This window comes from Cydia splendana, chromosome 5, assembly GCF_910591565.1.
Source record: "Cydia splendana chromosome 5, ilCydSple1.2, whole genome shotgun sequence".
In the NCBI taxonomy this organism is placed as follows: Eukaryota; Metazoa; Arthropoda; class Insecta; order Lepidoptera; family Tortricidae; genus Cydia; species Cydia splendana.
Window position 1 is genome coordinate 18,721,593 of NC_085964.1, and position 13,193 is coordinate 18,734,785.

At 37.1% G+C, this 13,193-nt stretch overlaps 2 protein-coding genes across 4 annotated transcripts in view; one reads left to right on the forward strand and one right to left on the reverse strand.

Moving 5' to 3' along the window:
• Positions 1 to 13,193, forward strand: part of LOC134790916 (leucine-rich repeat and calponin homology domain-containing protein) — an 82,626-nt gene that overhangs the window by 34,587 nt on the left and 34,846 nt on the right. For all 3 annotated transcript variants that reach the window (XM_063761917.1, XM_063761916.1, XM_063761919.1), the window contains exon 2: positions 6,394 to 6,538. In XM_063761917.1, coding sequence (XP_063617987.1) covers positions 6,394 to 6,538 — 145 coding nt within the window. The remainder of the gene's footprint in view (positions 1 to 6,393; positions 6,539 to 13,193) is intronic.
• On the reverse strand, positions 6,699 to 8,216 carry LOC134791140 (uncharacterized). The gene is made up of 2 exons (XM_063762160.1): positions 7,964 to 8,216; positions 6,699 to 7,362 (listed from the first exon to the last, which is right to left on the reverse strand). The coding sequence occupies exons 1-2, from the start codon at positions 8,142 to 8,144 to the stop codon at positions 6,827 to 6,829; spliced, it is 717 nt and encodes a 238-aa protein (XP_063618230.1). The 5' UTR covers positions 8,145 to 8,216; the 3' UTR covers positions 6,699 to 6,826.

Here is a 13,193-nt window from a genome sequence, read left to right on the forward strand (position 1 = left end):
CACTGTCAATTTCCGGATAAAATGATGTGACTGATTTCCATACTAAAAGTAAAAATGTACAACTGTCTATCAAATTGCGTTTTTATATCGAAAAATTTTCGCGCTCGCTTCGCTCGCATTTTCAACAACTTTCTAAGATATGGCGACTGCAGCAGCATTACTCTGTTGCAACGTTATTGCTGTAGCACTGTCAATTTTCGTGATAAAATGATGTGACTGATTTCCATACTAAAAGTAAAAATGTACAACTGTCTGTCAAATTGCGTTTTTATATCGAAAAATTTTCGCGCTCGCTTCGCTCGCGTTTTTAATCACTTTCTAATATATGGCGACTGCAGCAGCATTACTCTGTTGCAACGTTACTGCTGCAGCACTGTCAATTTTCGTGATAAAATGATGTGACTGATTTCCAAACTAAAAGTAAAAATGTGCAACTGTCTATCAAATTGCGTTTTTATATCGAAAAATTTTCGCGCTCGCTTCGCTCGCGTTTGAATAACTTTCTAAGATATGGCGACTGCAGCAGCATTACTCTGTCGCAACGTTGCTGCTGCAGCACTGTCAATTTTCGTGATAAAATTATGTGACTGATTTCCATACTAAAAGTAAAAATGTACAACTGTCTATCAAATTGCCTATTTATATCCAAAAAATTTCGCGCTCGCTTCGCTCGCGTTTTCGATCACTTTCAAATATATGGCGACTGCAGCAGCATTAGGTACTCTGTTGCAACGTTACTGCTGCGGCATTGTCAATTGTCGTGATAAAATGATGTGATTAATTTCCATTCTCAGCTGTAATGCGGCAATGAACGTCACTCAATTTACCAAAAAAATTCAATGTAATCTTGATGACCCTAGGGAGAGGGGGCACCATGGTCTAGAAATGCTTAGGGCATCAAAATATCTTAATCCGGCACTGGTCGTTTGCGGAGTCAAATGATTTGGGACTCGCATTTTATACTCATTACCATGCATTCCCGAAAACAATCGAATCATTCCCGAAAGTCTCGCAACGCATTGAGGTTACAAGGGGCACGTGTCTTCCTCAGGAGCCTCAGGAGTCTGAAGAAGACCACGGTGAGTGGCGGTCTAGCCACAGGCAGGCCGCTTCACTTTCGCTCGCGCGCGTATACCTTACGGCTTACTGTATCGTCCGATATATACCTTGTACTTACCTACTCTGTCGTTTAAATCACGTGTAAAATTTGAATAAGGGCGAAAAAACTATTGACTTTGGAGTGTAGTTTTATTTAGTGGTACCTAATTGTAAAATATTTTATCTGGACTACAGTCCTCTAGCATATCCATCTGTCAACTTTACCTACTTCAAGTTCCGCCTCCAGGGGAGAGGGAGAGAAATTAGGATTAGAAATTAGCCGCTTACTGACATAGACCGAATTCCACGCGGGCGGAGCCGCGGGCACAGCTAGTTAAAAATAAAATGCGTCATAAATAAAGTTCCATTAAGCTGTCACAGTCAAAACCTTGTTCAGACAATGTCTCGTTTCTTCAGGAACACACACACTCGAAAGTTTCATCAAGTCTGAAGTAGTTGGACCTCCGTTCATTGTTCAAAGGCGTCTCGTCATTAATGCTTAGGAGGCTGCCTTTGTCTTCTGCTGGAAAAGGACTCCTTTATTCAACCTTTGCATTCTCGGTAACGCCGTGACAGTAGTTTTCTGGCGATCCAATATATCGTGACCTCAAGATAACAGAAGATCCGTAATTAGTTAGTTTTACTAGGCGTATACGGCAAATACACAACCATTGTGCCTATTTTGCGTCTCAAGATCCGTAATAACTGTGCGTAATGAAAAAGTATGTATGATGGTGGGCTATGACGTGACATTTTTAGACTAGTCAGTATGTAGTCACTTCACTATGTCAAACTTGTCAGAGATCTAAAAGTAGACTGTAGAGACTCGAGGTACTTCTTGAGATGATTTAAATATTTTGCAGAAGCTTGAACTCATATCTTATATATCTTATAATATCTAATCATTCTTGTATATTTATTTATATTATTCAGGGATCTCGGAAACGGCTCTAACGATTTCGATTAAATTTGCTATATGGGGGTTTTCCGGGGTGAAAAATAGATCTAGCTAGGTCTTATATCTGGGAAAACGCGCATTTTTTAGTTTTTATATGTTTTCCGAGCAAAGCTCGGTCTCCCAGATATTAAATTATTATTAGGTACTGTATTAGTTCTTAATATCGACTCCAATGTGATCGTACTCGTATGATTTTGAACCGAGTTGAATGTGGTAGACTAGACTAGACTCTATATACTCCATTATACTGGTTTATTTGACTTACCTGCATTTGGTAAGTTACTGGAACCTATGAAGGTCTGAGCTTTTTTTCCTCTAAAACAGTAGTGATTACTCCAAAATGAAAGTGTGCATTTACCATGGAATTTTCTGACCCAGTAGTTTTTAGGAATTTGGTCGTGTCACTGTGGGATTAATTATGGTATACCCACACAAACAAGCATTAGCTTAATTAAATTACGGTTTCAGTTTCGTTTCGTTACATTTAGGTGTAACATTTTATGCAAATGGAAATAATTGACATCGGAAATATCGTATGTAAAGTCAAAGAGGTTGAAACTATTCACAATTTTGTTAATTAATGAGATAATTAAAGCAGCAGATAAGAATTATGCTGCAGTAATAGGTTTCCTTTGTAGTTATCTTTATTAGCATGTAATTGTGTTTGTGTCTCTGTTTTCAGGCAGAATTTAACACATTATCATTTGCCGAAAAGGTGGGCTTGTAATTAAATATTTATGCTAGTAGGGCCTTATTGACACCCGTCCATAAACTCTGTATGAAAACGGCTAAAATATTTGTATTTTTCTTTTGAAGGGTATTTAAAACTATTGCGATGGTACAGCACATGGCTCGTTTGGCCTAGAATCCACTCCGTGTGAGTTCAATTAGCGCTCAACTGATTATTTAATTGAAACCTAACTAGTTTCTCTACTTACATGAGAAAATCTCTAGAACCGGCATTCCATAGAGCCGACATTGACTTCGACTTAGCGTCAGTTGACTCATTCTACGCAACTGTTGTGGCATTTCCTATTACGACTTGCGGTAGCCTTTTTTCTTGTTTCCTGCCATTTATTCCTATTTTGCATTGTTTTTAAATTGTTATATCATCTTGATGAAGTTTTATCAGCGTTTTTTTACGCTTGGGATAGGAAAAAAATCCGGAGTTTTAACAATTTAAATTAGTGTATGATAAGGAAGGGGCCATTATAACTATTACAGCAGTTAACAACATCCATAGTCCTAATAAGTTTAATAGTTAATACAATTCTCAAAGGGTCTAGCAGGCTATGCGAACAAGAAGTGCCCCCAACGACGGATTTGGTCATTCTCTCAGGTGTACTGGCAGGTCCTAAGAACTCTCTATGCTTAATATCAGTCCTCGATCTTCTTTTGTTTTCGAGTTATTCAGGATAATGTAAAATCATCAGTGTATCATTGAAAGTGTCATATTTTGTAAACCGTTCAAGTTAGATTAACCAAACAAAATTATATTTGACAACAATAAAATAGACTACAAAATGAATATGTTTAACCTGCATCATGTTCTTATACTTCATTATAAAAAAAAAAAAACATTTTATTTTTCTTCTCATTATTTTTTATACTATTCGCGGAGGTACACCTACAAAAAAAATATGCATGAGTAGCCACTAATACCCACTATATACACATATAAAAATATTTGCATAAATCTTCGTGCGTCATGTCAAAAAAAAAACATTATCGAACAAGGAACTCGGAAACGGCTCTAAACATAAAAAACTCAAAAATGCGCGTTTTCCCAGAGATAAGACTAAATCATTATACTATATATACTAAATCAATTTATCGCCCCCGAAAACACCCATATAGCAAATTTCATCGAAATCGTTAGAGCCGTTTCCGAGATCCTTGTTCGATAATGTTTTTTTTTTTGACATGACGCACGAAGATTTATGCAAATATTTTTATATGTGTATATAGTGGGTATTAGTGGCTACTCATGCATATTTTTTTTGTAGGTGTACCTCCGCGAATAGTATAAAAAATAATGAGAAGAAAAATAAAATGTTTTTTTTTTATAATGAAGTATAAGGACATGATGCAGGTTAAACATATTCATTTTGTAGTCTATTTTATTGTTGTCAAATATAATTTTGTTTGGTTAATCTAACTTGAACGGTTTACAAAATATGACACTTTCAATGATACACTGATGATTTTACATTATCCTGAATAACTCGAAAACAAAAGAAGATCGAGGACTGATATTAAGCATAGAGAGTTCTTAGGACCTGCCAGTACACCACCTGAGAGAATGACCAAATCCGTCGTTGGGGGCACTTCTTGTTCGCTTAGGCTGCTAGACCCTTTGTAGGAATCATTTACGTTATCAAGTTAATTTTAATGTAATTTATTAATTTAATGATTGAGTATGTTTAGGTATAAAGTTTTATTAATTTGTAATAGAATAGGATTAGTGGTATTGATGGTTTATGTAATATTTGAAGTTAAATAAAATTTTAGTGATAATATAGCTTGACATCACAATTGTTTACGGTGTTAAGACTATTTGTTTTCAAATCCAGGTCTGAAGTAAATGTTATAAATAGCGGAAATGTAAATATCTCTATTATATCGCGGAGACAACATAAATAAACGATATGCGCTAATAATATTGCAGGACTTTATTACCTGCATTATGCCAATAATGCGTGAATTATACAATCTAACAAGTTTTCTCGTAAACAGACATTGTAGTTGCGGTTGAGATTGTAAGACGATCTGTTGCCGCAATCCTCGGCGGTGTCAACGAACCTATCACTGGTTTATGTTATTGTAATGCGTGATCATAATTCATCTGGCAAGATGGTTATGCTACGAACTTTCGTGGTAGTTACTAACTAGCACTTTAAGGGGCCCACTGATTACCAGTCCGCCGGACGATATCGGCCTGTCAGTTGTTCGGAGCTGTCAAATTTTGCGTTTATCTGACAGGCCGATATTGTCCGGCGAACTGGTAATCTGTGGGCCCCTTTAGGTATCTAAAATTAGTTTGTCTTTGTATCTTCCTGACGACCGAGTCTCAAAATTTGCCAATTTAAATTTAACTCTGTCAAATTGACAAAGAGTGAAGGACTCTGGTCGTCAGAAGGGTATAGTAGTAGCGTTTACTTCGAATGCGGCACTATCCAGCTCACACTGACTGACTGAATTCCGTATATTTTGGAATGTATTTAGGAATTGCACGATTTAATTTAGGCCATGTCAGTCCTATCTCCGGACGTCCAGGCGTGGATATCGATTTTTTCATTACGTTGTTGTTGTTGTTGTTAATGTAGGTGCGAATCCGAATAGACGGTATTCGGATTCGCACAAGCTTTTTATTTATCTACATTGTTGGTTTGCTAACGACGAATTGTTAATTCGAATCGCTTTCTTGCTTTCGTCTGCATTGTATTATAAATGGATTGGCCTTTAAATTTATAGATTCCGTCTAAGCTATCTTTGCACCGACGCGACTTGAACATAAGTAAAATAAAAAAGTGAGGGAATATTTTCATAGAAGTTTGACATTAATGATGAAATGGCCAATTGCCACTTTATCATTGCAAATATCATGCAAAGTTCATCAAGTATTATGAGTATTTTACCCAAATGTTCTTGTGAAACGTTTAACTATCAAACTTTAGCGGCAACCCCTTAGAATAAAGTATCAATAACTCCGTAATAAATAAAGCGTTCAATACAATTTGGTCAGCTATTTCACGGCCACCATTAAAGCATTAAGCTCGTAAACTTATACGTCGCTATGCCACAAACACGGCCCCAATTTCTTTTGATGTCCCTTCCCCCTTACAAGTATAGTCCATAAATCTAATAGGATTACGCTTATGGTTTCCAACTTAATCATGACTTTGAGCGTATTGTGTTATTCAAATTGAAAATTTTAAGTCTTAGGGAAACCAGTATATAATTTCGATTTTCGATTAATGCTTACTTCGTTTTTAATGATCATAAAGTATAATAGAGGTCTTCTGCGAACATCGAAATTTAGTCTATGTATTTGCCTTCCTTTAGATCCATTATGCAAAAGCGAGAGGTAGACAGGTATTAAATAGACGAACGACTAAACGAAGTGGGTCGGGATTATAGCCCTGATGCTTCTAAATGCCCAACTGGTAAAGTATGGGAAATAATCAGTAGCACGTTGCAAAATCGTTGCGGGTCTCGGAATTCTTACACACACCGGTTTCCACGTATTTTGAACTCGCTGCATTTTGCAATGGGAATAGGTTAATGACACTTGTATGTCTTCTAAAATTATAATGAGCTTTTCCATTTTGTTACAGATTTATCGAAAAATCGCTTCTGTGAAGTGCCCGAGGAAGTGACGACGTACATTTTTTTAGAAAAGTTGTTGTTATCGCAAAATATACTAAGGAATCTACCTGATGCAGTCGGCGGTTTACAGTCTCTCACATTCTTGGATCTCAGGTGAGAATTCTAGCACATTACTCATTGATGCAAATTCCTTTGAATAATTACTACATACATAACATATAACATAACTCTATGATAAAAGGTGTATTTGTTATCTATATACCTTTCGTGGACGAGAGGTGGTCTACGTTTATAACTGTAATAAAAAAAAACGTCTACAGTCATACATTTATTTTACACACGTTATTGTGTAACATAACTAATATCACTTAACAAAATCACCCATTAAAGTTACTTGCGAATGTACGAAATAATTAATTAAAACTAGTCACGAACCTAATATTAAATCAGTTTGTTACCGCGCGCGGTATTGTAGTGAGCATTTTGCAATACTTGCATCAACTCCATCTTTACATTCAATCGGAACTCTTCAGGTATGGCCTTGAAATGGGGCAGTAAAGACAAGAAGAACAACTTATCAGGGTCCTCTCCCTCCTTTGCTGTCTGCAGATCAACATTTGCAAACACAAATTCTTCAGTCGGTTTGAACTTTGTGACTTTAGTAACAGGCGTCTCTACCGTCACATCGTCATCCGAGTTATTAGATCTATTGTCCTCGTCAAAATTTTCTTCCTCTTCTGTAGTATCCTCTTCTACTCTAGGCGCTTTCTGCTTCCAGATCTTTCGCCTCTTCTTTACCTTGAACTTAGGTCCCTCTTCAGAATCGCTTGTTGCATTCTCTGTGGGTAAATCCTGGTCTTTGAGCAGGAATTGTAGTTGTTTACAGTATAAATAGGGGCGTCGAGTTCTGCTGGGGTTCGCGATGTACTTCTGGAAGCAGTCGCGGATGCTCTTCCATTTCTTCTGCAGCTGTAGTTCTGGAATGAGAAAATATTGATTTTATTGAAGCGCCTGACAACGCTGAGCCGATTGATCAAACTGTCTCCCTAAGTCCCAACAGACGTCACTGTAATTGATTGATGCGTTTACAAGTCAAATTGTAAAATGTAAAATGCTTTGGAAGATATGAATATGTAGATTATTCAGAGTTTCAGACTGTTATTCTATATTCGCTCTTTCGTTGGCATTGTTTTGAAAATGGAAACGAAGGTCACATATTAAGCCATGTGGCATAAGTAAACACTTCTTATAAGCACTACGAGTACAGTACTCACATACAAGGCATTTGCTTATAAATACATTATAAGGAGTTGGCTTTAAATCCGTAACAAAACTTTTGTTTATTTATATTGCACTCAAGATACCCGGCGTTGTTTACAATATGTCTATGTAGATAGGTACCTACCTATATTGCGGCCCAACCCGCTACTGTAAAGCAAATGTACTCTAATGGCCAAACAGAAAAAGCAAATTCATTTTGGTCTCTATTAAGAAGGAAATAAAGTCCAAGATCGACTATCCGACACAGTGTTAGTTCCATGTTATCGATACGATATAGTACAAAAGCGGCATAATTACCTAGCTCGCGCATTTCGCTCTTCGACACCTTGACGTTGGTCTGCAACAGTTCATTGACGACTTCATTCCACAGCTTGTGCCTCGTATTCTTCGTCCTGTACTCCACATTGTCAAAGTCCCAAATGCCGGGCCGCTTCTTAACCTCCTCTATGAGGCGTTCAGGGTCGTACTCGAACTGCATGGTAAAAAACGCGCGGGTTCGCACACGGGCGGGCGACGGGCGACTGACGCGCGGCGGGACGCGGCGGTTGAAGCGCCAAGATGGCCGCGCTGGGGTACCCAAAATTTGTGGAGTCCTTGAGTAGACTGGGAACAGGTTTATTATTAGGTATAATTTAATACGTTTTTGATAGTATCTTTAGATTTGAAGTATTTGTAAACTATTGAATATTCTATAAGTATATTTATACTTATATATGCTCTTGCGTTCTGCTATTTCAACAAGAATAATCGAATTGCCAATGCACACACGGCTGAAAAAGTGCATAAGTACTGACTTTATGAATGGAATTAATTCATAATGTGGGTATGCACTTTTGCAGCTCGCCGTACAACAATGTATGTCAATTTACAATTTTATAACTACTTTTTTACACGACAGCCCATAAAAAGAGTGTATTGCTTTCAGGGTTCGTGATTGTAGGTATGTGTGTATTTAAGTTTCTTTATTATTAATCATTCGCATTAAGCGCTATTCAAAAGGTCAAAGTAATGACGTAAATTTCAAAATTAAAAATCCTAATTCGTCACTGAAACATCCATGATTAAATATAGTTTATAATATAAAGGACAATGTTACCGTGACAGCTTGACTAGGTAGTAATTGTTATTCAATAGATTTCACTTCACCTTAAACGCTCGATGACTGTCTCGGCTGCGTCCGAAACGCACTACACCCTACACTCGCTTATCGACCGACGAGCGGCGCAACCGCGGCGGCGGGGGGGAAACGAGCGTTTTTGTCCTCGAATAAATACAACCGCCCCGCTAACTTCTATTGAAAACGCTCGACTAAAATAATTGATAGGAATTTTATCGTCCCTTTGACGTTGTTTATTTTCGTTGACTTTCAATTTGTTTCCAAATGTCATATTGACTTAATTGACTTTTTTTCTAAGGCATTGAACTGAAAGTAACCGATGAGGTTGGAATTGAAACTTTTTTGTTCTTTTTACAATTTAACGGGTACAATTGAATTGATTTAAAGTTCAAAGAAATATTTACTTAGACTCGGACCAAGAATAGTCTGCAGCGGATTTGATAGCCCACGCAGTGCAAGTGTCATTTATACGTCATAATTTCATAGAAGTTTGACGTTTAAAATAACACGTGCACTGCGTGGGCTATCAAATCCGCTGCAGACTTTTCATGGACTGACTCTATTTATTATTGCAAATAGGTATATACTGATAAAACAATAAAGTAAAATTACAATAGGTAGGTACAATTAATTTAATTCTTAGGTACCTGTGTTGAAAATTAGCATATCTTTTACTGCCTTTGAACATACTTAGTCCAATAAAAATAACCATGTTCTCCTTAACTTCAAGTTACGAATAACAAAATTGTTTGGTAGTAAACAAGACGTAATTACGTATTGATGGTCCAAATTTACTGTTCCCTGAAATTTATGATCGGAAACATTCATGGTTTCGTACTTCCTTCCACGCCGCATCTTTGTTTTGCTTTTGCTCAATAATTTTAGCATAACATCACTCCGGCCTATAACAGAAGTCATTGCCCCCTCTAACTTTAGACAGAAATACTATAACAGAGCGATTTAGGAGATTGTACTAATAGCGGTGGAAATAAACTCTTTGCCTGTGGATATGCGTAGCGCTTTTATTGTTATGAGGCCCTGGTCTAAGTGGTATACAGTCGACATCAAAGATAATGTAAACTTTTTTGCCTCATTACAATTGCATTTGTTCCAGGAGTGTAAACATAATTTGCCGTCGAGTGTTTCAAATGAGTTTGCGTTCAACACACTGTACCTACTGTATGCCTCATCTCCATACTATAAGTACCTATTTGATTACTATGTGGATGTGGTCTTAACTTTCTTTAGGGTTGTTTTGTCTCTGTAAACATGAATTAAAAACTGGTTTTAAGCTAACATAGGGGTATAACAATGAGCTGTTTTCTCTGCCAATATAAAAATGGTCCATTCTTTGTCGCTGGCGTCTTGGTGACTCATTAGTCATTACCATATTAAAACACCATAGCTTAACGCTTTATTAGAGCGCAATAACATTTACGTTAAAGGTAAAACAAAGATCCGAATCCACAAGAAATCTGTTGAAAATTTATTAGACCTTGACCTGTGCTGCAGTGCCTTTAACCCAAGGTGACTTTATTGACCCTTTAGGTGAATTTCGTAAGATAAAAAGCTGTAAGTCGACATTATTCTTGAGTTTCAAAATTGACGTAATTATTTCCAAAACGTCTCGTTGTGCTCATAAGACAATTAGCAGGCAGTGAAATTTCCAATCTGGTAAAGCTTATTGGACAGTTGTAGAATTTAACCCTTTGAATTTCGATTAGACTGAAGTAGATTTAATGCCACTGATACCTTAAAACGGCGTCTCGATTACTTTTGTTTTATGTTCCCCGATAAACTATACCATGTCATGTTGAATAGGCGATAATGTGTACACCATTACGGTGCATTAACAGGTACAAAAAGAGCTTCACATTGTTATAGTTTGTGGGTCGGTATAAAGATCAGTGGGCGGGGTGAACGACCTGAGATGTCACGGCCGACGGTTCTACACACGTGTGTATGGATTGACTTGAGGAGCCGTTACCTTAGCTGCTTTCATTCATATCGGGATGTCTCATTCAGATGTTTTATTGCACATCCTGACATGTATAGAATACTTAGTGCACAATCAGCTGCAGAGATAATTCCCTTGATCATACAATTTGACAGCTAACTGTACTTTATATGTATAAGATAAAGTTAAAAGTGTACTAGGTAAGAAACTAACTCTACCAGCAGAACTGTCGCTAAATATTGTATTAGGTACAGGCCAGCGATATTTGATGTAGGAGTTTAGTCTCAACGCCCGCGATATTAGGAGATGTCCTGTACGGCTACCACCAGTTTTGACATTGACATAACGCTCACGTTTACGTAACTTACTTTCTATGCATCTCGCTCGTACTCGCATATGCGAGCAATAGTGCAAGCGAGATGTACAGAAAGTAAATTACGTAGACGTGAGCGTTATGTCAATGTTAAAACTGATGGTAGAGGCTCTTACCACGTTCTCGGCGAACTAAAAACTTCTAAAACCTAAGTGTTTTGCAAATAATATTACTGCAGAAGTTTGATTCTTAATAGAATTTTAACCTATGAAAACGATATTATTTTGTATGGATATGGTTTGCCATAAAACCATATTCGGACACAATTGTTCTTCTTAGATAATCAAAAGTTCCTTCTTACAAAGTTTTGCAATCTTACAAGTTACAACCGCTGCTAACCGTAGCTAATGTATATAGCTATACAGGTAGGCGCAGCTCTGAACTCCTTCATTCCCCGCAAACATTTTGAGAGCAGTTCATATTTCTAATGTATTTAACATACAGCTTTGAGAGCATCCAAGAACATGACTGTGGCTCAGTTGATCGCATAATCAAATCATTTCCTCTTCATAATTGCAATCTGCAATTCACGTTGCCGATGCCATATGAGCCGGTCCCCCGCATCACTTCGCTGTTCGCACGTTCCGCTAGGGTGCCTCAAGGTTGCTATCGATTCTAGGGTGCTGAGAACTATGAGGCCATGAGGGTTCCTATGACTAGGTAGGGTGACTATTAGTGTCCTATTTCTTTAGGGCATTTATTGAAACTATAATTTTCACTATTGATTTTAAGTGATGTTAGAGAACTAGACGTGACTGACGTGAGGCCGTAAGGATTCATACGAAGGACTTTCTTGAGTCCGACATTTTTTAGTCGATAGTCTCATTGTTGTTATTGATTTGACGGTGCCAGAGAAGTCTAGCTTAGAACTCATTTATATATGCAGCTCAGTGAAAAACTAGAATTTTGTGCCTGTAAATGTTATTCTTATTTATTTAATAAATAATAGGTAGGTATATTAGTAAATCCGTCTTCTCAATCATTGTTTAAATAAAATAATGAATAGCGTGCAAAACAGTAAACAGTTTTCTAACAATTTTCCAGAGAAACTTTGTCACCGTTGTCTGGCCTACAAAGAACATCAACAAAATTTTATCGACCCATCTATTACTTTAATTTTATAGAGAAGTTTCATTTTACTAAAATGCCGGTTTTCTCATATGTTTAAATGTGCTTTCGCGTTCTGTCACTTTCTTTAATAAATCTTTCTGTTTATTGTCAACGATCTTCGGTATTCTCTTGAGAAATTTATTTATAGTGTTCTTGGCAACGCTTTGGTTTGAAGCTGTTGGTGCAGTATTTATGATTGCTTGCTTAAACTAGATAATATGTTGTTAATTGGACTTGTATCGACCGGGATATGAACCGTGATTACCCTTTGTTTTTATCCCGGTCGATATAAGTCTAGTGAAACTAATTGTGATACATTCAAAACTGTTATGTTGTTAATTGGTTTCTGGGCTGGCTACATTTTTCCCAAAAAGGGTGGCAACTGTTAGCGTCTAGCTTTTACTTCAAAAGTTCAAACACAAAATTTACTACCCGTAGGTATTACCAGAGGAAATACTGGGAAAAAACCAAAATCGAAATTTCTTTATCTCATCTCTATCGCACGTATAAGCATGAGTTTACGTTTTTGTGTACGTGTATACGTTTTTCGCTGTAGGCCCTCAGATTGCGATTTGCGAGGTATTTTACGCTTTACATACGTCAACAGGATTACGGTGTATTTCATGCTTTTAAATGTCAATGCAGTAAGCCTCTTGAGTTTTATATGTGAAGTAGTGTGGGCGTTTGAGAGGAAATAATTACGAGGGGTAACATTAGGCACCCACGCATCCAAAGTCTTATAAGAGATCAAACACTCGCCGGTTTATTTTCACGTAATACATATATTGATAGAAATAATATTAGGTATATGCCATCAAATTGGAACACTTTCAAAACGGTGTTCTCTGAAAGTCTGGCTTTATGCACAAACGTCTGTCAAATCTAAATTGCCGTTTATAATCATTTGTCTCTATCTGTTATTTTAGCATATGAGTTTGTTAGAAAGGGACAACTTACAGAGGATTGTTAA

Excerpts from the sequence above, each read along its gene's own strand:
- LOC134791140 (XM_063762160.1), bottom strand. The coding sequence starts at position 8,144 with ATGCAGTTCGAGTACGACCCTGAACGCCTCATAGAGGAGGTTAAGAAG. Across the intron at positions 7,363-7,963 it reads GAGCGAAATGCGCGAGCTAG|AACTACAGCTGCAGAAGAAA; the intron begins GTAATTATGCCG and ends TTCTCATTCCAG.